This window comes from Trichomonas vaginalis, chromosome I (genome assembly GCF_026262505.1).
Source record: "Trichomonas vaginalis G3 chromosome I, whole genome shotgun sequence".
Lineage (NCBI taxonomy): Eukaryota > Parabasalia > Trichomonadida > Trichomonadidae > Trichomonas > Trichomonas vaginalis.
In genome coordinates, this window is record NC_067203.1 from 16,388,397 (window position 1) to 16,414,701 (window position 26,305).

At 30.3% G+C, this 26,305-nt stretch overlaps 12 protein-coding genes across 12 annotated transcripts, besides 2 other annotated features; 2 read left to right on the forward strand and 10 right to left on the reverse strand.

Moving 5' to 3' along the window:
* Nucleotides 1-213: 213 nt before the first annotated feature.
* On the forward strand, nt 214-569 carry TVAGG3_0996600 (transcription by RNA polymerase I; the record flags this gene model as incomplete). The annotated part of the gene is made up of 1 exon (XM_001580075.1): nt 219-524. One exon carries the CDS (start codon nt 219-221, stop codon nt 522-524), a length of 306 nt encoding a protein of 101 aa, XP_001580125.1.
* Nucleotides 570-1,013: 444 nt separating this feature from the next.
* Nucleotides 1,014-2,250, forward strand: TVAGG3_0996610 (uncharacterized protein; the record flags this gene model as incomplete). The annotated part of the gene is made up of 1 exon (XM_001580076.2): nt 1,014-2,102. One exon carries the CDS (start codon nt 1,014-1,016, stop codon nt 2,100-2,102), a length of 1,089 nt encoding a protein of 362 aa, XP_001580126.2.
* Nucleotides 2,251-2,335: 85 nt separating this feature from the next.
* On the reverse strand, nt 2,336-3,852 carry TVAGG3_0996620 (P-loop containing nucleoside triphosphate hydrolases family; the record flags this gene model as incomplete). The annotated part of the gene is made up of 1 exon (XM_001580077.2): nt 2,444-3,841. One exon carries the CDS (start codon nt 3,839-3,841, stop codon nt 2,444-2,446), a length of 1,398 nt encoding a protein of 465 aa, XP_001580127.1.
* An 825-nt stretch (nt 3,853-4,677) lies between these two features.
* Nucleotides 4,678-5,180, reverse strand: TVAGG3_0996630 (RNA polymerase II transcription regulator recruiting protein; the record flags this gene model as incomplete). The annotated part of the gene is made up of 1 exon (XM_051254261.1): nt 4,685-5,176. The coding sequence occupies one exon, from the start codon at nt 5,174-5,176 to the stop codon at nt 4,685-4,687; it is 492 nt and encodes a 163-aa protein (XP_051079835.1).
* A 2,404-nt stretch (nt 5,181-7,584) lies between these two features.
* On the reverse strand, nt 7,585-8,330 carry TVAGG3_0996640 (ubiquitin-like family; the record flags this gene model as incomplete). Its single annotated transcript, XM_001580078.1, has 1 exon — nt 7,866-8,318. One exon carries the CDS (start codon nt 8,316-8,318, stop codon nt 7,866-7,868), a length of 453 nt encoding a protein of 150 aa, XP_001580128.1.
* Nucleotides 8,331-9,983: 1,653 nt separating this feature from the next.
* TVAGG3_0996650 (cyclin-dependent kinase inhibitor 2C-related family) lies at nt 9,984-10,496 on the reverse strand (the record flags this gene model as incomplete). Its single annotated transcript, XM_001580079.1, has 1 exon — nt 9,984-10,496. One exon carries the CDS (start codon nt 10,494-10,496, stop codon nt 9,984-9,986), a length of 513 nt encoding a protein of 170 aa, XP_001580129.1.
* Nucleotides 10,497-11,185: 689 nt separating this feature from the next.
* On the reverse strand, nt 11,186-11,917 carry TVAGG3_0996660 (uncharacterized protein; the record flags this gene model as incomplete). Its single annotated transcript, XM_001580080.1, has 1 exon — nt 11,186-11,917. The coding sequence occupies one exon, from the start codon at nt 11,915-11,917 to the stop codon at nt 11,186-11,188; it is 732 nt and encodes a 243-aa protein (XP_001580130.1).
* Nucleotides 11,918-12,189: 272 nt separating this feature from the next.
* Nucleotides 12,190-13,563, reverse strand: TVAGG3_0996670 (uncharacterized protein; the record flags this gene model as incomplete). Its single annotated transcript, XM_001580081.1, has 1 exon — nt 12,190-13,563. The coding sequence occupies one exon, from the start codon at nt 13,561-13,563 to the stop codon at nt 12,190-12,192; it is 1,374 nt and encodes a 457-aa protein (XP_001580131.1).
* Nucleotides 13,564-14,734: 1,171 nt separating this feature from the next.
* On the reverse strand, nt 14,735-14,968 carry TVAGG3_0996680 (uncharacterized protein; the record flags this gene model as incomplete). The annotated part of the gene is made up of 1 exon (XM_001580082.1): nt 14,735-14,968. One exon carries the CDS (start codon nt 14,966-14,968, stop codon nt 14,735-14,737), a length of 234 nt encoding a protein of 77 aa, XP_001580132.1.
* A 369-nt stretch (nt 14,969-15,337) lies between these two features.
* Nucleotides 15,338-16,954, reverse strand: TVAGG3_0996690 (uncharacterized protein; the record flags this gene model as incomplete). The annotated part of the gene is made up of 1 exon (XM_001580083.1): nt 15,338-16,954. The coding sequence occupies one exon, from the start codon at nt 16,952-16,954 to the stop codon at nt 15,338-15,340; it is 1,617 nt and encodes a 538-aa protein (XP_001580133.1).
* Nucleotides 16,955-18,167: 1,213 nt separating this feature from the next.
* On the reverse strand, nt 18,168-20,961 carry TVAGG3_0996700 (SCA1 complex scaffold protein SCAA family; the record flags this gene model as incomplete). The annotated part of the gene is made up of 1 exon (XM_001580084.1): nt 18,206-20,860. The coding sequence occupies one exon, from the start codon at nt 20,858-20,860 to the stop codon at nt 18,206-18,208; it is 2,655 nt and encodes an 884-aa protein (XP_001580134.1).
* A 1,446-nt stretch (nt 20,962-22,407) lies between these two features.
* Nucleotides 22,408-22,445: a mobile genetic element.
* Nucleotides 22,446-23,130: 685 nt separating this feature from the next.
* Nucleotides 23,131-23,167: a mobile genetic element.
* Nucleotides 23,168-23,706: 539 nt separating this feature from the next.
* Nucleotides 23,707-24,875, reverse strand: TVAGG3_0996730 (GAF domain-containing protein; the record flags this gene model as incomplete). The annotated part of the gene is made up of 1 exon (XM_001580085.2): nt 24,393-24,851. The coding sequence occupies one exon, from the start codon at nt 24,849-24,851 to the stop codon at nt 24,393-24,395; it is 459 nt and encodes a 152-aa protein (XP_001580135.1).
* Nucleotides 24,876-26,305: the final 1,430 nt, after the last annotated feature.

Genomic DNA, 26,305 nt, shown 5'->3' on the forward strand with positions numbered 1-26,305 from the left:
AACCAACTGAAATAGGAATTACTATTTTAAAATACTGCAAAAATCCGGAGTTGCTGAGTCATGTGAAATATGAGAATCAAAAAATCAATATTGTTCGATTTCTAGTATATGGATCGAATTGTTTATATATAAGGAACAAATAGATTCAATATCAGAACATAAATTGTTCTCATGAAGATTTTTGTACTCTAAAAAAGTGACAACCAAGATTTTTAAAAATGCAGCCTCTTGAACTAGTTATTACATATGATGATGAAAAGCCTTCATCAGGCTCAATGCTTTTCACAGGTGAAACATACACAATGGGTAATGCTCTTAGACAGACAATTCTTCAGAATCCAAAGGTAAACTTTTGCGGTTACACAGTTCCTCACCCAGCTGAGACAAAAGTAGCACTTAGAGTACAGGCAGATGATGATGAAAAAATTACTGACATAGTTCTTAGTGGTATCAGCGATTTTAAACAATGGTGCAACAACACAGAAACAGAATTCGATAATGCTTGGAGTGCTTTCCAAAAATAATTACTTTCTAGAGATATTCATAAAGATTTTTATAAAAAAGTATTACTGTTAAAATTATTTTATATCTTTCTTATCTATAGTGATAAGAATGACAAATAATATATTAATTTACACATTATTTTAAGATTTTAACCATAGAATACTTAAACTAGTGAAATAAGAAAATAATTTTTTTTATCTCTGATTGTGTAATAAGTTAATTAACACTATCCCTTTCATAAAATAGTTCTCCAACATATTACACATACAAATTTCACATTGAAAATAAAAAATTAAATTTCATTATATCATAGCATAAACTACTCACATTCATCAATTCGGCCAATTGCGAGATAAATATTCATTTGTATTGCTCATATCATTAGAATTAATTTTATTTTGGAAATGAATAAAATTTTGAGGATATTTCAGGGAAAATATATGCTATTCGGACAGTTTTAAACATAATTATTTACTTTTAGAGCTATGTTTAGTTTATTTATTTTTTTGATGACGACATTTTTTAAACGGAAACGTTCCAAGCCAAGTAATTCTCCTGTAGCATGGCATCCATCTCCAAGTGTTCAGACAGAAGATATACCTGAAACTAAAAATAATAATACTGTTAAGCTAGATTTATATGATAATATACCAAATTTCGATGAGAAGATCAAAAAACTACAAGAATCCGAGCAAGAATCATTAGTTAAAAAGCTCCGAGCTGAATTGGACCAAAAAAACCAAATGATAGATAATCTCGAAAAAGAAAATCAGAAAAAGTTACAAGAACAACAAGATAAATTGAACGAATTGAACGCAAATATTCTTAAAATGCAAGAATTGAATAATGCATCAAGTCCAAAATCAATTGAAGATGAAAATAATCAATTATCAGAAAAAATCAACAAACTAAAGGAAGAAAAAGCCAAGCTTGATGAACAAATTACTAAGAAACAAGTGATTTGCGACAATTTAGAAGCCGAAGTCAAAAAATTGAATCAAGAAATGCGAGCTTTACCTCATTATCAGCAAATTAAAAAATTACAAGAATATATGTCTCAATTGGAGAGAGAAACCAATGAGAAATTAGCCTCATCGAAGAAACAAACAGAAGTCCTGAATTCTAAACTTGAGCAACTGAGAGATGAGCTTGATCAATACAATTTAACAGCAGAAGATCTTCAAAACCAAAATTCAGAGTTATATGATCAAAGAACTGAGTTAAGATCACAATTACAATCAATTTTCCTCGAATACCAAAAACAAAGCCTTGCAATTCAAGCCCAAGGAACATATATACCAATTGAAAGATATAATCTTGAAATAAGCAATGCAAAGAAAGCTAATCAAAAATCTCTCGAAAAACACAGACAAGTTTGGAATAAATTCCTCGAAAAACTCCGTACAGAAAATGATGATTTAAAGAAAGAAATTGTTGTTCAGGATCAAATTGTCTCTGATTTGAAAGACAAATTCGAAAAATTATCTCATCAATATGATGAAATCAAAGCTTCTAAACAAGATGAAATCCAAAGTCTTAAGCGACAAAAGGCAAAGGCAATGGAAAATCTTGGTTTTCAGGCTCACTCAAAAATTTGATTAATTTTAATTGTTTGTTTTATTGTTATATCTTTACTATAAATTGTTCTTATGCATAATAAATTTATTTTTATCATGAGACCATTCAGAACCTTATCCAATTAAATGAAAATTTAATAATCAAGAGAACCGAACATTTAGTTCATAACATTTATCATCATGAGCTTTAAATAATAAATGGAATGGGAAATCATGAATATTAAATATATTTAAAATTAAATTTTATTATTAATCGGATTAATAGCTAAACATCTAGGTCAATTAGTGTCTAAAGAAAAAATAAATTTATTAATAAACTCATTTTATTCATAATGATATTAAAATAAAAAAAAAAAATTCAATTAGAATGAAGATGAATCAAATAAAGCCTTGAGTGATTTAGACTGGAAAGTAAGGCGCTTGTTATCCTCTAATATGGAGATAATTCCAGATTTGACGAGGTAAAAACATTCTTCATTTTCTGGGTTATACAAAACATCTTTCTTAACAGACGCAACATCCTTGAGGTAAGCAACAGTCTTCTTGACATTTTTAGAAGAATAAACAACAGTTGAAAGCCATTCTTTATCGCTGAAATCAATTTCATCGATTGTACTTTGTATTGGTATTCCATCGCGTCTGTTATCACGAATAGTAGCAAATGCGCCACCGTATCCTCCAAATTTGTTGTAAATCTTCTTGACATCGTTTAAATTGAAGTATTTATCATTTGAGAGAGATTCAACCTCCTCAAATTGAAGCTCGCCAAGGTATAGTGCTCTGCAGGATGGTATTGTTAAGATCTCTGGAACTAATGTCTGATCTGAAATTTCTGTAACAGTTGGAGTGGATTTATAGGCCTCAGCGAAGGAACGGAGGTTCTGTAGAATCGAAGTATAGAGGTCTGATATTTCTTTGTGGTTGTTATTCAATAAAATTTCTGGAGAAACGATAAATATGACAGGTCTAAGAGCGGCAAGGGCATCAATTGCTTCAAACAAGTTGTTCATAGTTGTTGCTGGATTCCTCTCAAATCCATAAGCAATCTGTAGTAAAAGTGAAGCGATTTTCTGGAGATTTTGGTCTTTGAATTGGAAATGGATTGTCTTTGGAACTGTTTCCTTGAGAACAGTCAATGGGGTAAGGAGTTGAACGGCTTTAGCCATTGGAATATCGATTGTTCGTCCATCAATTTTCATGAGGTTCATAAGAAGCTGTGATTGGAGAACCTTGCGTGCATCTTTCTTTGTTGCTGTTTTACTGATCTTCTGGAAATCAAAAATGAAAGGTGTTCGACCTTCACTTATCAATTCAGAAGAGAGAACTCTAATTCCGCGAGTTTTTCCGTAACCCTTGGGGCCATGAACAATGACGAATTGATCATGGCGTCTTTGGTTAATATACTTAATAATTTCATTTTTGAATTTCATATTCCAAATATAACCAATTGGTGTTTCGTATTCGACTTTGCTCCTTCTAAATGCTATTAATTTCCATAAAAGAATGATTAAAAATAGAAGTATGTAGATAAATGTAATAGTATATATGACTTTGGGCTCTCTAAACTTGAGAAGATATGGCTTCCATTGCTCCCATTTACTTGGAGTAGCGCTCTTTTCATCCGCCGCTTCTTTGAAAGCGGATTCAAGTTGAGCTTCTGTTTCCTTTAAAGTTTCATGAGCATTAGTTTTTGATTCTTCTTGTTCTATCTTTCCTTCTTCAAGTTCTGTGTCTGGATGATTTGATTCTTTTTCGGTCATCCAAAATAAATTAGATAAATATTGAAAAAAGTGACAACAATAAAATTTATCTATGTCACGTTTACAGGTCTTTGGATTTTTTTTTCCTGCTTGAAGTATCATAAAACGGATATCTTTATAATATGAATCGCCACATCAAAGGAATGCCTGGTGGCTTAGGATTCTTGAATGAATTATTACAAATCAAATAAGAAAATTTATTTTGAAAATTCTCAAAGTCTATAAATCATAAGCTTATGTATAAAATATAAACTGCAACAAAGTAGTTTGTTATTTTTATTTGATATCAGTTTGATCCCTTAAAGAATATTTATAAAAGATTTGATACTATGCTATTTTCTGAATAATGCAATTGAATTAGGCAATATTGCAACAATAGCTATAAGTTCGATAAAAGTTGCGCAAAAAAATAGCATTAAAACATAAAGATAAAAAAAATATCCAGAGAATAATATGAATACATCAAAAATGCATTATCAACATGAAAGCATAGATATGCCAAGTGATTATAGTGCACATAAGAACATTATATTATTTCAAATTAAAATAATCAACGCAACATATATGAATGGTAATGCTATCAAATCAATTTTATAATAATACAGTTGATATCACATTCCGAAAACCTTAAACAATTAATATTCGCATAGAATTACGATCTTTCAAGTGTGTTTTATTTCAGAAGAGAAAATAAAGTTGACATTTATTATAATGAAATGAAATTAAAGATAAAAACAAATAGAAGAAAGTTGCAAAAAACAATTCAATTTGAAACAAAAGAGAAGTATCAAAACAAGTTTTAAAATAAATAAAAATGTATTCTCTATAGGTATATATAATAAATCAAAAAGTTGAGTTGAAGAACTCTTCGAATGGTATTTTGTCGATGTTGAAAATTTCAGAAAAATCATCATTGCTCTTAATCGATATGATGGATGACATAGGTTGAGGCTGTGATATAGGTTTTGCACGTTTTGGCTGCTTTATGATTTCTTTTGCAGCTTGTCTCTGAGCACGTCGTTGACGAAGCTTGTATCTATTGCGAACGCAATTTCCAGATCTATTAGGGAAAAACTCTGCAATTTTATGCCATCTTGATCCATATTCAGAATATAATTCATCCAAAAGTTGATCTTCTTCCTGAGTCCAAGGATCGTTGGATAACTCTGGAGATATATAATTAATCCATCTTTCACGACATTGACGTGGTGTTCTATTCTTCATATCCCTAGAAATTCTGTCCCAATCACCAGGTCCATATTTTTGAACGAGGTTAGTCAGTATCTGATCTTCTTGAGGAGTAAATTTGATCTTAGGTACGTAGCAGTGAGCCATTGAGCGAGACATGATTTGAGATGTATCTGGTAGGATTAAGATATTATAATGAAAAATTGTATGGGACATTCGAATTGATAGGGGCATAACATAATTTTGTGAGAAACCGCCATCTCAAGTCAAATTTTGAATACCAATTACTTCTAATGCACGTTGAATTTTCTATTCAATTGATTGAAAGACTCCGGAAAAATTAGAGGAAGAATTTGTACTGATTAATTTATCAAAAAAGAGAACATTATAAATTTTTTTTGTTCAAATAGATGGATCAATTATCTTATAAACATGTATTATACAAAAGAATTTTATAGATCCGTGAATATCTTATTGAAAAGTTATAATTGAATAATTGAAGCGAGAATATTTGTTAGCATCTTATTTTTTCTGGTTATTATGAGTGAACACATGATGCTCTATATAATTTGTTTTAACTAATATCCATAAGAAATTAGTTTACTTTTGAGACAGCGCAGTAAATTTTTAAAATTTTGGCAAAATATTATAGATCATATGTATTGTATCAACAATGCAAGAAATTCTTTTTGATAAAAATTGAGAGAGATATTTTAATTATTTCACAATTATTATAACATAGGCTATTGATCGCTATAATAATACATTAAATTTGAGAATCTTTTTAAATTTTGAAATGATTATTTAATCACTTTTTAACAAATAAAAATCTTGATGTAATATAGTTAAACGTTATTTCTGAGACAATTAACATTCGATATAACGTCGGAAAAATAACTCCGTAGCATAAATTTAACTTGTAGCACCCGTATTTTTCAATAAAACTGGGTTATTTTTGATAGCCATACTACTCTACATCTGTTTATATGCATACAGCCGTGATGATACATGAAAATTCCAAACCTAAATTCTTAATTTCAAGATAATCATCAAAACTCAAGTTTGTATAATAAGCGTAGATATTGCATGCTTATCCAATATCCTCTTAATACACATAAAACATTTTGGTTAACTCGGCAAATTGAAGTTAATAAGAATCTAATTTTTGAGATATCGTTGGTAAAATCACCCCAAATTTCACCAGTGTGGAGCTCATCTGATATAGAGCAAATTCTATTTCAAAAGTTTGCTCATTTGTATTCAAAAATTCCTCTGCTACAAGTTAAAATTCCCACTTTTGGGTTATTTTTTCGACGTTATATGAATTGTAAATTTTCAATTGTTATTAATTGCTATTAATAATATTGCGTAATTATAGTGGAAATTGTAACATTATTACCTTTATTTGAAGTAAGTTGGATTATTTCAAATTATCAAAAGTTCATTTCAAAAATTCGACCGTAATTTTTTTGGCTGTTTTTATTTGATTACTATATTAATATGTCGAGTTTCTACGGTTTGACACCAGAACATAAAAATTGGTCCACCATATTTAAAAAAACAGCACTAAAAAATAATTAATACGACAATAAAATAATATCGTTTCATTGATCAACCTTTTCGAACTTTCAATTTTATTCGTTGGTAATTTATTGAGATGAAAAAGAGGTTATTTAATTTTCAATATGCATTCAAATATTGAATGTTTTTCAATCAAGTTCTCAAAATTACTTTTTTGATTCGACTTTGAATCTATTTTCTGGTATTCTGTTTATTAACTCATATTGTCTTATTCCTGATTCACTTACTCCCCATTGCACATCATTTCCCCATTTTATCTCGTTTCTTTTTCCAAAATCATTTTTTTTTTCGAATCATTCACATAATCTTTTATTTCTTAACAAAATTACAATTCTAATTCAATATATTTATAGTTTTTGATTATTAACTCATTTATTTATAAAAAATTCATTTCAAATTACTTTAAAACGTTTCAATTTCACTGTTTTCTTCAATCAAATTCCTTAATTCATTATAAATATTACAAAATGTTCAAAATTAATAATTCGAATAAATCATTCCTTACAACAATCACTAGCTTTTCAGAATATCATAATATTTCAAGTTAGACAGCAAATTTCGATTTTAAGTTCATTTTTCTTGTACTTCATTTCAAAATGAATATAAATTTGGAATTTCAGATCTTCTATCATTAAGATTTAAAGTTAAGACAATTCAAAAATCATTCGTTAGCTTTTTATTAAATGATTTTTGTCAATCTTATTATTAAAATAAAATATTTTCCATTTTCCCTTTGTACTAAGAAAATATTTAATTTATTTTTAATACAATTTCTCTATCATTGAACTGAACTTTTTTTATTAACTCAATTTTATTTATTTAGCTTTTTTTGTATATTTTTAACAAACAAAAGTTATATTTATAGCAAAAAGATAAAATTGCTAATGTGAAAACAAATGTCAAACTTTTGTTAGCTAAACTTCCTTTAAAAGCTTGTTTTATTATCTTTAAAAACATTTTATGACGTGTTTTTGGTTATGTTAATGTATTTATAATTATAATTTCAGGGGAATATTGAATGTTAAGTTTATTTCTGTTCATTGCACACCTGATCAAATTTGATGATTTAAAGTTACTCACAACTGCTAATGAAAGAATTTCCAGACGATTATTTTAAATTTCAGAAAATTATATTCATCTGTTTCGGCGTTTACCAAAATATGAGATACTTTTAAACTAAAAAATGATAACATTTAATAAAACAAACAAGGAATATATTGTGCATTAAAATTAAATAATAATGCATTTGATACAATTACTTCCAAAAGGCAGGAAGTGGGGCAACTGATGGCTTATTCGGGATTGAGGGAATTATAGGTGTTTGGGTATCCTGACGGGTGAATTCTCTTTCCACCATCCTATTGAAACGTTTAACAATTTTGATATAGTATTGGGGACTTGAATCAAGTTTGAAATACATTTGATCTTTCATTCTTTCGATTTCAAACTTTGGGCCGGCTGGCAAGTTGCTTTCTAGCACTAGTGACTTCTGTTGAACAGAAGATGTTTGAGGAATTATGTAGATGTGATCACCACTAGTGATTTTGTAATCAAATAATGTAAGATTTGGTACTAGAATAGAGTTTCTGTATAAAATCAAAGTTTCTAAAGAAGGATTGAATCTTTGCTGAACTGTACGTATTGTATCAGTGTTTGAGAATTTGCATGAATGAATCTTATTGTCGAAAGTGTGGATGAAAAGCTCCATTGGAAAATGAGCACTAAAAATAATTTGAATATTCCCATCACAATTTGAATGTGCACAGAAATTAATGTTACGGTTCTAGAATATTATTTATATATACATACTAAATACATTATCATCTATGCTAATTAGCCAAAATTAAATACTTTTTATTCAAATCCAGCTTTTCAATTTTGGCCATTATTTTTTGAAAAAGGCGACCGAGTAAGTTGGAAGATTATCTTCAAAAATACAAACTCAAATTTCGGATCGATAAGAATATTTTTTGAGATCAATTTTTCGCATTTGAGAGATTATCGGATTTTATTTTAATATCATAAAGATATTTAACTGGAATTTATCAATTATTTTTGGAATATTTTCGAATTTTTTTTCTCTCAAATTTGGCCAAAATTTTTAATCGCTCACAAAAATTAAAGAATTCTGTATAGTTCTACTAATAGAATTTGGAATAAACGAAAAGATTTGTAAGGAAACTTTTGAAAGGAATTCCGGAAATAATAAAAAGTAAACAGAGAGACTTATTTTTCCGAAAATATTACCTCTATCATATTTCTATCTCAAATAATCATTTAATTTTCCAGTTTAAGCATATGATTAATTTTGAATCTATCGTTCAAAAATTCACAAAGTTTTCTGATTATAATTCACCGTTTCAATGGCAAATTTCTTTTACAAAATAAATTACAAAATAATTCTTATAATTAATAGCATACTCCTAATAATTTTTCATCGATTTTTTCAGTAAACACTCAAATAAAAAAAAATGATCCTCTACAATATAAATTCCTTTTCGGGTTCAATTTGATCTGAATTAATTTTAAATTGATGCGTGCATTCTTCTCTTTGTATTCTCAGCTCCTTTTATATTCATTGATCTTTTAATATTTACCTGAAAATGGAAATCAATAATCTGTTCTCCAATGTGCGCATTAATGGAATAGCTACTCGATTCTCATTTTTCTAAGGATATCTTTTATTCGTACATTTTAATGGGCTAAACTTTTCAAAATTTGGAACTGAAATAAAATTTCTATTTCTTGTTTAAATATTGAAATATTTTCAAATTTTAATAAGGATAGTAATTAAAAATTCATTAATTTCTTAGACAATTTTTATTGTTCATTGATCATTATTCAAGGAATCTTAGATATTTCGAATTTGTTCTTGATTTTTGGTTTTTAAGCGTTTCCTAACAAAATAAATTGTAAACTGCTTATTTAGTATATTCAAAATTATATTTGCCAGGCTTTATACCGGTATATTGATGTTGAAGCTGTTGAACTATCTTTTACTTCCATCCAACAAGTTCATTTAATGTAAATGTAATAAAAATTAATTATCAAACATACGATTATTTTTGATTCAAATGCTGATCGGCAATAGAATCGAAAATAATGGTATGTTTGATAATTTCTTTTTTATTTGTAAAAATCATTTTGGGAAAATAAATTTCACATATTTCATTCCTCAAATATTTCATCAAAATTTTGGAATTTAATAAATATATCTCATTAGTATTGTTATATGTTTAAAGTAACAAAAGCTTTTACTATTATATTTATTATAACTTTTCAATTGATATTTGTGCTATGAGAAAGAAGAAGTTCGGCCATACTATTATTAAATTCTGCATGATTTAAAAGCTGTTTTTCCATCTCCTTATTTTTAATTGATATTTGCACCATATGAAATAAGAAGTTTGACTATTTCATAACTATTATATTTTGTTGCAACATCAAGAGGTGTTTTTCCATTATTATCTTTTTCATTGATATTTGCACCGTGTAAAATAAGAAGTTCGACTATTTCTCTATTATTTTTATATGTTGCCTCATGAAGAGCTGTTTTTTCATTATTATCTTTTTCATTGATATTTGCACCGTGTAAAATAAGAAGTTCGACTATTTCTCTATTATTTTTATATGTTGCCTCATGAAGAGCTGTTTTTCCATCTACATCTTTTTCATTGATTTGTGCATCATGTGAATATAGAAATTCGACTCTTATTTCACTATTATTTAATACTGCATAATGAAGAGGATAATCATCTGATATGAATTTCACAAGTTTTAAGTATGATGTTGTATAACGATTATTATACTTTATGATATTTAAAATATCTCTAATAATTAGTTGAGGATGGTATTTATTTGAATCAATCAAATTTGTTTTGATCATTTTGTAAATCGAGTTTAATTCTTCATCGTTTTTCGATTTTAACTGATACAACGCAATGTATGAATCAATGTAATTTTTATAGATATTTCTCAATTCGCTGAATCAATTTGGAAGAATGTCTTGATGTGACATCCAAAAAAATCTATTAGTTACTTTTCTAAATTTTACCACATTAAATACCTTTTGAATTCATTAGGAATGAAAAGTCAATGTTATCCATGTGGATAACAATAAACTCAATAAGCATACCATGTTTCTTTTTGTCCGAAAGAGTTAAATAAAACTTTATGATATACAGTATGAAGACATAAACGTACTAAGATTCAGTAGTCCACAAAACAAATTCGATATTATATAATTTCTAACCTCAGGTGACTACGCTTGCCCTTCGGGCAAACATGCATACTTCGGCAAAAATAAACATATATTGATTATAGGAAAAGTGTTTATTCAAATAAATTTAAGTGTATTGATTAATATTCGATTTCATTTGGATTAATTAATTAATGTTATTGTAAGTGATTTCATTTACAATAACAACAAAATTACTTTTGCTTGTGAAAAAACAATTTAATTTTGTTTTAGATTAAATATCAAAATTAATTTTATTTTCAATTAAATTTGAAAATTAATTTTAGTTTAAATTTGAATTTAATTTAAATTTGATCACGTGCATCATCTTATCAAACTTAAACCAAATTCATAAGTTGAGCTTGGGATTCACTTCCTTTTTCTGCCTTTATTTGACGTTTCTTGATGATGAAAATTGTAGCAATGCATAAGGCAACAATAAAGATAGCGCCAATTATTATTCCTACAATAGCACCGGTTCCTAGTTTTCCAGTTTTGGTTTTCTGATCACTTCCTTGATCATTATTATCATCATTATTATTATCATTATTATTGGTATTACTGGTTGTCATTTCAGGAGTGATTATTTCCTTGGATGTAGTTGTTTGTGCAGGAGTAGCTGCTGGTACAGGTGTAGTAGCAGGTGTAGGCTCTGGTGTAGGTTCTGGTGTTTGTGTTGGAGGTGGTATTGTCCAGATTTCAATCAAAAAATTATACTTTTTGTTGCCATATCTCTTGGCTTTGTCTGGGTCGTCAAATATAATTTTTGATAAAGTGATATCGCTAAGAATTGGGTCAAGTAAAAGAAGATTAATACTATTCAATGTGAGTGTTTGACCTGATTCAACAACATAATTCTTGACCTTTCTGTCATTTGTCCATGTGGTAACTTTAGATGAATTCTGACCTGAACTTGTGATATTTGTTGAGAATGAACAATATGAATAAACACATTGGTGGATATTCGATTTTTGTAATTTGTATCCTAATGGTTCGTCTGATAATGCATCAATGCCGAATTTGTAACCTTTTGTATTAAAAGCAAAATTATTTTCATATAATCCTTCCATAACAACTGTAACATTTTGAGTGCCATTATAAGATTTGATACTGTAGCCATTAGAAATCTTTTCAATGATAACTTCACTTTCATTATAAATATGGAATAATTTATCTGAATAATGATAAGGATAAATGTTAACTGATGATTCATTAACTGTGATCGTTTTGACTTCACCATCTCTAATAATTAATTCTGCGGAGTCAAATTTTGATATAGTTCCTGCTATTTTAAGCCTTCCGGATTGAGTTCCAACTGGTATTTGTGTAAGGTTACGAAAATCTAAAATTCCTTCTGCATTAGTAATCCTGAAAATGTTCCTTTGTATGTAGAAATAGAACGCCCAAAATCATTGATAACGCAAAGTTCTGATTCCACAGATGATATGACATACATTTTTCCGCTTATTTTTGATGAAAATTTAACAGCAATATCAAACATATTGTATACTACATCAATTCTGTCATTTGAATTAAAAGCTTGTGAATCATATTGAATTTCAAGTGTGGGGGATCCAGATCTAGGTTTAATTTTGTTTAGAACAGTTTCTTCAAACTTTGAAGAATATGCTGGGGTAACAGGAGAACCATCTTCACATATGAATTCATGTGCATTCTTGAACATTAAAAGAGAATAATAGCCGAAACGGGAAGAAAGAACAATAGTTCTTAATTCATCTTCTTTGAATGAAATTGATGTGGTACTTGGTAGTGGTTTGTTGAATATTGTAAAGTGTTCAATGTCACTTTGTTGTCCTTCTTTAATCAATGGTTCTGAACCGACATGATAAATTCCTCTATTTAAACCTGTTTGTTCGTCTTGGAACAATGAATTGAAATCATAGCCACCAAATGTAAAAGTACTTTGAGAAGTAAATTCATAGAGTACATAAAAAACGTTTTGAAACTCATATTCATTTTGAAAGGGATAATTTGCATTATGACTTTGAACAGGTCTATTTTCAGCTACCTTTACTGTATAGTTAAAGTATTCTTTGAAATTCATTGGATACCACAATAAAAAAACGACTTTTTCTGAACTGCTGGATGTTTCTCCAACATATACTTTGCCATTTTCTGGGTTCAAAACTAAATCAAAGTGAGAATAATTTTTAGAGTTTGTTAAAAAAACGTGAATTTTCAGACTTTTCGTTCCTGATTTTGATTTTATAGTTAAAGGTGTACCTGTGACCTCTTTGAATACAGGAAATTCCTCCCATTGATCATCACCTACATTATATAGTATATCTTTACACTCGTGAGAAACGAAGTACGTTCTTGACCTTGAATCATCCTTTTCTATATTTAATATTACTGGTGTTTCATCAATTAAGTATTCATATCTTCCAATTGAAGCCATTAATTCAGTTCCGAATGAATAATTTTCGTTGTATCCCAATGAATTATTATTATCAATTACAAATCCTTGAGTTTCAATGTCTTTGTTCACTTTTTCTGCTTTGAAATAAATCTTTCTTCCATATGAAGGTGTGGAAAGCAATATAAACTTTTGATTATGGCAATCAATATTTCCATTTAGATAAGTTGCCAAATCAAATGGATTGATTTTGTATTTAGATCTTAATAAATTTTCAAATTTGTAATTAAATTCCGTTGTGCTAATAAATAGTATAAGTTTTTCACTTTTAATGTCCATAAAATTATTTGTTCCATTGCCACCATTAAAAACTACTAGATAATCCGGGTGTTCCAAATGCTCTTCGTAAAATGCACAAAACTTTAACAATGTTGGACCATTTTTGGGGACAATAGTATGCAGGTATGCACTGTGAATCTGATCATCTGAATATATTAGATTTTGGAATTCTTCATAATTGAAGAAAATTGTATGAATAAAATCGTAAGTATCAAACTTATATGAGTTGTTTAGTATGAGATCTACTGGCTCGTCAATCATTATTTCTTGATATCCTAAAGAAATCTGGATGGCCTTATTTGATAAAGAGAAAGTTGTGAGAAAGGATATCATCGTTTTGATTAAGAAAAATTTCAGATCATAAAAACAGTAAAAATTGAAAGAAAAATAACACTTATAAAAAAATTCCATTGTGCTAATAAATAGGATTTTTAAAATAAAAGGCGGTTGGCCCATTTCATTCAATAAACCAAAAGTGCCAAGTAATTTTTATCATCCATGGATATACTATACATAACAGCAATATTTAAATATCGAACGATTTTGATCAATAAAAAGTGACCAATGACAATAAGGATCTGAAAGATATTTCTAGGGGAAAAAAATATAGAATTACAGATAGAAACCAGGACTAATTCCGAAAAAGCTCATGCAATGTATAAATGAAATAAAAAGTAAAATTTCTTTTTTATTTGTAAAAATCATTTTGGGGAAATAAATTTCACATCATTAGATAAATGATTTCTTTAATGTCAGCGTATTTTAATAACAATTCAATTAGAAATTATTTGGAATTGATATAAATGCATATATGGATAAACAAGTATCTTGAATACTGTATTTGTATGGATGTTTATTGATACCTATTCATTATTAATAAAAATTTTTAAAAGAAGCTCTTTTAGAATAACCGAAACTTGTGGTCTAATTTATGGATTATCATAACATACTTATTTTTCACTGATTACTCGTTCATTTGGATTAATTAAAAAATTCTTAATTGTGATCTCATTTACAGTAGCAATTAATATTAAGTTCCTCTAAATTTATTTTCTCTAGTAATAGCACAATATGGTTTTGTTTTAGATTGTATTTGTGAATATTAAAAAAAAATAAATTTTATTTGAAGAAAAATCAAAACCTAATTTTAAAGTGCATCATCTTATCAAACTTAAACCAAATTCATAAGTTGAGCTTGGGATTCACTTCCTTTTTCTGCCTTTATTTGACGTTTCTTGATGATGAAAATTGTAGCAATGCATAAGGCAACAATAAAGATAGCGCCAATTATTATTCCTACAATAGCACCGGTTCCTAGTTTTCCAGTTTTGGTTTTCTGATCACTTCCTTGATCATTATTATCATCATTATTATTATCATTATTATTGGTATTACTGGTTGTCATTTCAAGAGTGATTATTTCCTTGGATGTAGTTGTTTGTGCAGGAGTAGCTGCTGGTACAGGTGTAGGCTCTGGTGTAGGTTCTGGTGTTTGTGTTGGAGGTGGTGTTGGCCAAATTTCAATGAAGAAATCATACTTTTTGTTGACATATCTCTTGGCTTTGTCTGGATCGTCAAATATAATTTTTGATAAAGTGATATCGCTAAGAATTGGGTCAAGTAAAAGAAGATTAATATTATTCAATGTGAGTGTTTGACCTGATTCAACAACATAATTCTTGATCTTTCTGTCATTTGTCCATGTTGTCACGTTATATGGTTTCTGATCTAAACTTGTGATATTTGTTGAGAATGAATAATATGAATAAACACATTAGTGGATATTGGATTTTTGTAATTTGTATCCTAATGGTTTGTTGGATATTGCATCAACGCCGAATTTGTAACTTTTTGTATTATAATTGTCAGCAAAAGTATTTTCATATAAACCTTCCATAACAACAGTAACATTTTGAGGTCCATTGTTAGATCTGAGATTAAATCCATTATCAATCTTTTTAATGACCACTTCATTTTCACTATAAAAATGGCATAAATCATCATCCTGATAATGATAAGGATAAACATCAACTGATAATTCATCAATTGTGAATGTTTTGACTTCGCCATCTCTAATAACTAAACCTGGGTGGTCAAATTCTGATATACAATTGTTTAATTTAAGTCTTCCAATTTGAGCTCCAACTGGTAATTGTGAAAGGTTATAAAAATCTAAAATTCCTTCTGCATAATCAATCTTAAAGAAAGTTCCTCTTCTCATATAAATGGAATTTCCCAAATCTCTGATAATATAAATTTCTGATTCCACAGATGACATAATAAACATTTTCCCTCTTGATTTTGATGAAAATTTAACAGCAATATCAAACATATTGTATACTATATCAATTCTATCATTTCTATTAAAAACTTGTGAATCATATTGAATTTCAAGTGTGGGGGATCCAGATCTAGGTTTAATTTTGTTAAGAATAATTTCACCAAGCTGTGAAGAATATGCTGGATTAACAGGAGAACCATCTTCACATATGAATTCATGTGCATTCTTGAACATTAAAAGAGAATAACAATCGCTACGGGAAGAAAGTACAATAATTCTTAATTCATCCTCTTTGAATGAAATTGTTGCAGTTCTTTTCTGTTGTGCGTTGAATATTGTAAAGTGTTCAATGTCACTTTGTTGTCCTTCTTTGATCAATGGTTCTGAACCGACATGATAAATTCCTCTATTTAATCCTGTTTGTTCGTCTTGGAGTAGTGATTTGAAATCATAACCACCAAATGTAAAAGTACTTTGAGAAGTAAATTCATAGAGTACATAAAAAACGTTTTGAAACTCAAATTCATTTTCAAAGGGATAATTTGTATAATGACCTATAACAGGATAGTCTCTAGTCATTTTTGCTGTATAGTTAAAGTATTCTTTGAAATTCATTGGATACCACGATGAAAAAACAACTTTTTCAGATTTGCTGGATGTTTCTCCGACATATACTTTGCCATTTTCTGGGTTCAATATTATATCAAAGTGATCATATCCAATAAAGTTGGTGTAAAAAACGTGAATTTTCAGACTATTCGTTCCTGATTTTGATTTTATAGTTAAAGGTGTACCTGTGACCTCTTTGAATATAGGAAATTCCTCCCATTGATCATTACCTACGTTATATAGTATATCTTTACACTCATGAGAAACGAAATAAGTATTTGCTACTGCTCTGCTCTTTTGTATATTTAATACTATTGGTGTTTCATCAATTAAGTATTCATATCTTCCATATTGAGCTCTTAATTCAGTTCCGAATGAATAACTTTCAATATATCCCAATGCATTATTATTATCAATAACAAATCCTTGAGTTTCAATGTCTTTGTTCACTTTTTCTGCTTTGAAATATATTTTTGCTCCAACCCAAGATGTGGAAAGCATTAGAAACTTTTGATTATGGCAATCAATGTTTCCATTTAGCTCAATTGTCTTGTCAAATGGATTGATATTGTATTTAGTGTTAGATACATTTTCAAATTTGTAATTAAATTCTGTTGTGCTAAGAAATAGAATAATATTACTACTACTTATGTCCATCACATTATTTGTTCCACTGCCACCATTAAAAACTACTATATAATCCGGAGTTGACGAAAATTCACTGCGAAATGTGCAAAACTTTAACAATGTTGGACCATTTTTTGGGTAAATAGTATGCAGGTATGTATTGTAGTATTGAACATCTGAATATGATAGATCTTGGAATTCTTCATAATTGAAGAAAATTGAATGAATATTATTATGTGCCAGGGACTCATAATTGTCCAGTCTGAGATCTACTGGCTCGTTAATCATTATTTCTTGATATCCTAATGATATTTGGATAATCTTTCTTGATAAAGAGAAGATTGCGAAATAGGGCAACATCGAATTTGAAAAAAAAAATTGAAAGAAAAATTACACATTGTTTTTTTAAAAGTTTATGCTATTTTATGAATGTGCTTAATTTCCGGGTTTTTAGATTTTTTAAAAAACGACGTTGGCCACTTTTTCATAAAGGCATTTTTTATAAGCCAACAAAATTTGAGGCAGAACAATCAAGACATATTTGCAGGAAATCACGTTTAGTTATCGATAATGAACATTATTGTTGATCGTTCAAAAAGTGAACATTGTCAATTTTGATTTTTCGAGGGAAAAACAATAGAGTTACATATGAATGTTGATCACTATCAGCACATAATTCGTTCGGAAATAATTAAAAAAATTATTTTATGTTTCATCAGCTATTGAAGTTATTCTTTTATGTTTCATGTACACAAGTTTTGTGAGCTATAAAAAACCTTTTTCCAAGGATACGGAATTGAGTTCATTCAATGAAAATATATTCTCTCTTCGATCAAGTCTATGTTCGTACACATTGTCATCGTATATTCTCTGAAACTTTTTGGATAGTAAGATTGAGATACTCCCTCAAAATTAAGATGAAAATGCGCTCGGAGATATGTGAAATATGTTTATTAGTGATTAAGAGTGCAAAAAAACAGATCAAGATATATACGAAACATTATGGTTGTGAAAGAATCGATAATTTCTAAATTCCGGAGAAAATATAAAAATTAATATCAAATAAACAAACAATAAATACAATTTATTTCCGATATATAAATAAATATATATATATAATTAATTCTAATGTTTGGTGAGATCGATTCCAAGTGACTTTAAGTGGTTTCCGAGGTCTTCTTTGAACTTAGTTTTGTCATTCTTCGCAACTGCTTTGAGCATCTTTTCAATTTCCCTCAGGACAAGTAAGTTTCCGCGGAAAATGTTGTTTGCCAGTTTTAATGTGCAAGCAAATCTTCCAATTGCTGACGAAACTCTTGCAAGCAGCAAATCAAGTGTTCCGCTGTTTACACTCTCCGAAATATGCGTAACGAATCGACAGTAGTTCATGAAAATCGTTGGATTTTCCGAGTACGATAAAGTCGATAAAGTTTTTCCGAAATTTTCGTTTGCGAGTAAACTTTTTGTTATGGAAGGAGAGCTTGTCAATCGGCGCCAGAACTTCCATGCCCTTCTGTTCACATCGTTCTGGCTGGAGTTCATCTGTTCTAAGACGAAACTGATGATTTCTGGATATTTAGCGGCTTCTTCAGCAGCTCCTGGGATTTTGAGGCACGCGGACACGTACAATGCTGCATCGAGTAGAGAGATTCTGCTTTCCTGGGATACGGCGCTTTGGCAAATCTGTTTTACCAAAGGAACAATCAAATTTTCTTGGTTTTGACGGTTTTTGTCGAGCAAAAGCCTCTTGAGAGTAATGATCTTGAGAAGTATGAATACAATACTGTGGCAATTCTCGTTGTAGTGCTCGATTATGTCGATTAATAATTTGATTAACTCTTGTTGAGGAGCAAATGCTCCAATAGAGCCCAAGAAGGCAGCGTATTGAGCGAATATCGTCATGATCATTCTCTCTGATTCCTTTGTCATGTTCTGGAAGACATTTGTTGGAATAATCGGAGATGCCTTTCGAATAAACATCAAAACAACACGTCCGCAGTCGTGGTAGATCATGCGGAGAAGGAATCCGCGTCCGCATTTGTAATTAGAGATTTCTGCGACTCTTTCGAAGAAATCATTTCTGAAAAGCCTCAAGCAAATTGTATCGGGCTGCAATGCTGCGAATATATACATCTCAAGCGTCAAAGCTGTAGGAGTCTCTTGTTTCAACGAGTCCCAGAGTTTATCAACTAAATCTCCATCTTTCAGCCATTCCGAAATCGAATCGTGGCAATCGTGAGATGCCTTGATGAGGTATCTGAAAAAGGGAAACGTAAAGTTGCAGATAGGTATCGTAGTGAGAATTGTGCAATAATGTAATTTGAAAACGAGAAAATCGAATTCGGTCATTTTGGCAGGTGGTTTGTAGATTTCTATGTTGTTATCCGACAAAAGGACAGCAACTTTGATGAACTGATAAAGATTTCTGAAAAAGTCGCCAGGAATGAATAAAAAATCAGTAAAAGCCTGGTACAACTCTGAGGAAACAAGAGTAGATAACATATGCGCAACACGAATCGCATGCTGATCTGAATTTTTGGCAATTTCGATTAATTTCATAATTTCGAAAGGTTTGATATTGGCTGCCAACATGTATTTCAGGGAAAGCTTGCCCTCTGTTTCAAGGATGATGCTTTCGTATTTGTCAATTTTGTAGTCCCAGTGCAAAAACTGTGTTGTTTCGCGAAAACTCATTGAACTATTCAAAGAATGCAAGAAAGTAGATAGATCTTCCGTTGCCTTCTTCTTATCCATGTACCAGATGAAGGTAAATGGGTAAATTAGCTTTTGTTCGCGAAATGTTTTCTTACTATCGCCCGAGTTCTTGATATTCTTGAGGAACTTGTCCCTATCGACACCATAGACAAGGTAATGTTGGTAATCGTGATGGTCTTCTTTCATCGAAAAAACTCGGAAGCGATTTACGTCCAAATGGATTGTTGGCTCGGCCAGGTTCTGTGTCCAGCTGTAGTCAATTGGGAATTCCTGTGGAATAGGCTTAATCGACGACTCCTTTTCGTATTCCATTTCCGGATTCTTCTTTAGACTGATAAGATTCTCAAATTGGTCCGGAGGAATGGGTGGAGTTGAGAGTTGAAGGCATGTAATCTTATGCCATGACTCGTACGCGGAGAGATAATCATCAAAATTTGAATATATGAGCAGATTTGGTTCGTGAGGGATACAACTGCTTTGCCATTGAGGCTCTGTATTAATTTGATGCTTTACGAGAACAGGAATCTTTTTCGGAAGCTGATGAGGAAATTCTTCGTCTGGAGGCAATCTATCATCAGTTATAAGCATCCTGTGTAAGTATTCCATGTTCTTTGGGAGTAATGGATTCGCTGTTTGATCAAATCTGTTATATTGCTGAGCTAATAAATCCATCCGAAATGGACGGGATGGAATATATACCTTAGAAAGAATCGGATAAGGTAGAGTAATTCCGGTCAATGTTTTTCGGATATATTCGTGCCAAACATGGACTGCTTCTAAGAATTGTTTTTTAGTTTCAAAATTATATGGAATTGGAAAAGCGATCGATGACGAAGTTGAGTGTCGGAAATATTGTGTTATTGCCGAATCACTCGTGTACTTCAGTAATTGAAGGGATTGCTTCTTTTGGATGAGCTGATTATAGTTATTATCATATAAGCTGAGTTGGGAATCAGCGTAAACTGCATCATGATCCGTAGTAGACGATTGTGTTTTGAATAGTTTAGGGATAGAGAAGTTATATGACTCTCCGAAACTTGTGGAATAAGTATTACTGTAGCTCATATAACTTTTGACAGATTTGATAAAGTTCTCATTAAAGTTCGGAATAAATCGGAATTATATTTATTATCCCAATCATTTTTTCGATATTTCTTTGATTGTTGAAAAGTTTACAAGTTTATAAAAATATTATTGAAATGTATGGAAAATTCAGCTAGGAGCATTTTTGGATAAACTTTTAAAAATGTAGCTCATTACAAGTATTCAATTTTCAGATCAATTGATATTCAAATTTTATGCCAAGCGGTTTCTGATTCGTGAAGAATGTGATAAAAGATAACCACTATCTTTTAAATAAAAATGTTATGTAAATTTATCAAAAAAAGAAAAATTGTGGAACTATCATGTATAGGAATTTATTTAACATATGAAATGTATATTTGTCAGCGATGAATAAAATGAATAAAATTTATTTATGCGAAAAACTTGAATTCATTTTTTCATATTTCTGTGAAATTATTACTACTTAAATAAAAAACATAATATAATTTTTCTGAATTAATAAAATTTTGTTGGTTGAAAAAATTTCTGAATCAAATTTGGATATAATCAAAACCATCTCCATCCAGACCTGGATATATTTTTAAGAGTTTTTTTATTGTTGGGGCATTTTCTTAGGAGAGGGTAAATTTGAATACCATTCAAAAGTAAAAATTCACAATTTGTTCGATTTGGACATATAATCTATTATTATATATAATGTAATTAAGAAAAAAAAATAAAATGACCTGCATATATTAATTATTTAGATTGCAAGATTCAAAAAAGCTATTAAAATTAGAGACTAAATAAATAGCGAATTGATTCATATGGATTTATGTAATTGTGAACATTAAAAGAGTTTATTTATTGATCTAATAAAAAAAGATAAAATATTAATGAGAAAATTGAAAGAATAGAGTGTCCCATTCACTCGTGTTGGTCGCAATGTATCATTCTGGGAGACATTGCCTCTGCATGTCTCCCACAATGGCACAATGTTCCTTGGAGAAAGACCTGGAAGGGGGTCCTTTCTCAAGGTCAGGGCCCCCTTCTAGTCTTTCTGGTCCTGGAAGGAGCGCTTCTGACTGGTCTGTGCGCTGCTTCCAGGAAGATCAGGAGATTGCTCGAAGTTCGCAGCAAGTGCATTCCGACACCACAGATGCACTTGCCGCAACATATAATTGCGAGTGTCTGCTGCTTTGGTCAAAAGAAGCAGCAGACACTCGCAATGCGAACCGAATTGTCCCAGAAAGACCTGGAAGGGGGTCCTTTCTCAAGGTCAGGACCCCTTCTAGTCTTTCTGGTCCTGGAAGGAGCGCTTCTGACTGGTCTGTGCGCTGCTTCCAGGAAGAACATGAGATTGCGCCAATAAGCTCCTATCAACAAATTTTGACTAAAAATATAAAGTATCCTTTTGTGATTTAACGAATAGCTCAATTTTAAAATAGATTTGATTCTAATAATAAATTGAATGAGTTTCGCTTACGTTTAGAATTTAATGATTTATATGATTTTTTCGTTCACAGAAGAGTCATTGATATCCAATATCAAAAAAAAACAGCAAAGACTGTTGTAAACAGAAATTCATCAAAAATGACACCTCAGAAAAGCTAAAATATTGAATTTTTGGAACTTTTGATAGAGCGCGTTTTTAAATATTAATTAAAGTAAATGTATATCTTGTAAAGATTCTTTTTAATAAAAAAATAAAATTTTGAAGAAGAACACAAAATCTTCTGAAAAATAATATCACATAAACTCATATTATTTTCTAATATATAACTATTTTATATAAAAATCAAATTCAATGATCTTAAAAGCGAAGGATAAACCTCAAAATTTACGAATATAATGAGTGGGAATATAATGCTTATCTATCATAAAACCATATGAAATATCAATTTTTGCTTTACGCCTAATTTTTGACGACAATTAGCAAAAAATGTTAAATGTTAACACTCAGTCCATTTGAATATGAAAAATAAAATTGATATTTCATATGGTTTTATGATAGATAAGCATTATATTCCCACTCATTATATTCGTAAATTTTGAGGTTTATCCTTCGCTTTTAAGATCAATGAATTTGATTTTTATATAAAATAGTTATATATTAGAAAATAATATGAGTTTATGTGATATTATTTTTCAGAATATTTCATTCTATATGCCTATGAAAAGTACTCTCAAAACTAACTTTTTCCTAATTATAATTAAATCTAGAATATTGTATTATGCTTAGTATTATTTCATTTTTCTCGTTCAATTTAGAATTTACAAATGTCACAAAATTGAGAGCTGTTACTTTTGATGAATTTCTGTTTATTACAAGACACACCATAATAAATGATATTGAAGCTAAATATTACATATTTCAACATATCTAAAAAATTATTATAAGATTAGATCTCATGCAATGCCGAGCAGTTTCCTAAAGCATAATTACTTATTTATACAGAATCAATTATATAATATTCACATTGCAAATTATATACATTCTCACGAAGCAACATGAAATAGACTGTCCGAATTTGAATTCAAATAGAGATCTACTTCAAAAGGATTTCTTACAATATGTAATCTCGATGTTGATCACTGGAATACAAGGGATGCACGTAATTTACAAATTGTTGCAAAAATAGTAGTGCAACAAAAATTTTATTTTTAGCTTGTCACTTGATATATAACAATTGCAAAAACTCAATCAAAAATAGGATTTGAACAACTTTTTAAAATTGTGAGAAAAATTCTATCGGCACATTCTATTCAATTTTAAAGTATTTCTTTCATATTCCAATCGATTATTCAATATTTGCCAATCACAAATTTTAGTTCAAAATTCAAAAAATCCCTAATTTTAATTTCAGATGAAATCTCGCAAAAATAACATTGTTTTAACCATATAAATATATATTTTATATATTGTATAGTGATTTTTTAATATTTTTATGAGTAAAATCGAGAGTGAGGAAATGTGGACTACAAAAAACGATAGAAATGAATAGTTTACATGGGAATTCAATACTTACAAGTATTCAATGTCACTTTTGTGCTCGAGATTTTGACTCTAGTATATTTTTTTATGAAACCTCATTTTCTAGCGTTCATGAACTTTCAAAACAAAATAAGCTCCATGAAAGTCATTCTTTTTATATATAAAATTTACCTGAAAAATGGAATTCTGTACTAAATATCGAGAAACCAAATTATGATACTCTTAAAGGGTGCCTAAATATAAATATATGCCCGTGCATTGCATCTCAAAGTTTAAACCATATCGTTTCTTATCCATTTCAAATTTTGTTTTGTTTTCATATATATTAGAAGAAGTAACTTGCCTTAAATCTGTTCCATCAGAAGGACAAACCTGCGCCCTAATCCTTGAATGAATAATTTTCAGTCTTTTTAAGACCAAATAAGCATAAATCAATTTTTTTCGCTTAATGGTGAAGTAGGTAAGACTCATTTGCTTTGGCTTTACAAATCATAAAATATAATTAGAAAGATACGCTTCAATCTTTAAGGAAAGGTATCATATAATATGAATAATTGTTTATAATTTTTCAAGATGTGAACCAAGAATGTCAACACATTCTTTGAGGCCCTTTTCATCTTCCTCTGAGAAACGATCAAGAAGAGGTGAATCAATATCCAAAACTCCGCAAATCTTTCCATTGATATATACAGGAAGAACAATTTCTGAATTGCTAGCACTATCGCAAGCAATATGGCCTGGGAATTTATGAACATCTGGCACACGTAAAATTTTTGCCTGTGCAACTGCGCCGCCACAAACTCCTTTACCTATTGGTATTCTTGTGCATGCTGTCTTACCTTGGAATGGACCAAGAACTAAAATATCCTTTGAATTTAGCATATAAAATCCACACCAGTTAAGATTAGCCATGTGTTCGTTGATTAATGCTGAAGTATTGGCAAGAACACTAACTCTGTCATCATCATCGCCGATGAGACCCTTAAGTTCTTCTTGGACAAGTTTCCAATTTGTCATAAAAAAATTAAAAATATCTTCACAGCTCAAGGAAAAAATAGTGAAAAAGAGTAAAACAAAAAAAATTTGGAATTATTTTGTGAAAGATTTTGGAAAACAAAAACTAGAGATGCGAGTTTCCGAATTTTTTTAGCCCTGGGATGTCATAACCGCTGCGGTTTTGTAAAATTTGGGATAAATTTTGACAATCCATTTTTTGTGGGATGTACGTTTATATCAATTTGCTCGGCGTTTGCCGAGCTATTGTACAATCCTACTCAAATTCATTACGCAGCCCTGGTCACTCAAAGGCCGGGGCATACAATTACAAAATAGTAGAGTGAGACTCTTCTAATTTCTTCCAATCACAAGGAAGATCTTAGAAGAGCCTCACTCTGCTCGAATTCATTACGCAGCCCTGGTCACTCAAAGGCCGGGGCATACAATTACAAAATAGTAGAGTGAGACTCTTCTAATTTCTTCCAATCACAAGGAAGATCTTAGAAGAGCCTCACTCTACTCGAATTCATTACGCAGCCCTGGTCACTCAAAGGCCGGGGCATACAATTACAAAATAGTAGAGTGAGACTCTTCTAATTTCTTCCAATCACAAGGAAGATCTTAGAAGAGCCTCACTCTGCTCGAATTCATTACGCAGCCCTGGTCACTCAAAGGCCGGGGCATACAATTACAAAATAGTAGAGTGAGACTCTTCTAATTTCTTCCAATCACAAGGAAGATCTTAGAAGAGCCTCACTCTGCTCGAATTCATTACGCAGCCCTGGTCACTCAAAGGCCGGGGCATACAATTACAAAATAGTAGAGTGAGACTCTTCTAATTTCTTCCAATCACAAGGAAGATCTTAGAAGAGCCTCACTCTGCTCGAACACATTACGCAGCTCCTGCTCAACAATGAGCAGGTCTTACCACTTTGAGAGGCTTTCGCTCGAGTTCTGATGCAGATCCCAACGCGAGCGAGAGTCTCTCAAGCAAGCTTCTAATTCGTAGCTAGAGTTTCACTCTTATGAACTGGCAGCCAATTTGAGAGACTTTCGCTCGAGATCTAATGAAAAATCAGAACTCGGCCAAAAATTGCCCAAACAGGCTTGTAATTCGTAGCTATAGTATTGATCGTATGGATGTGTTGCCAATATGAGAGACTTTCGCTCGATGTCTGATATTGCAGCAGACATCGAGCGAAAGTCACTCAAAACAGCTTAGACATGTCTATTTTGACGGCATTAAATGATTTCATAGGAAATGTCTCAGTTGTTAATTAAGTTCACGTGAGCTTTTATGAATGAAAATAAGTAAAAAAAAAGAATTTTCTCAAAAAAATTGTGTACGCATTGAAATTTTTATCTATAAATTTAGATATGTCATCAATAATATAATATAATTTTAAATTCGTGGAGTACACTTGGGATAATTGAATATGGGCTACCCCATCCCAACCTCTCAAACTTCCTCTGAA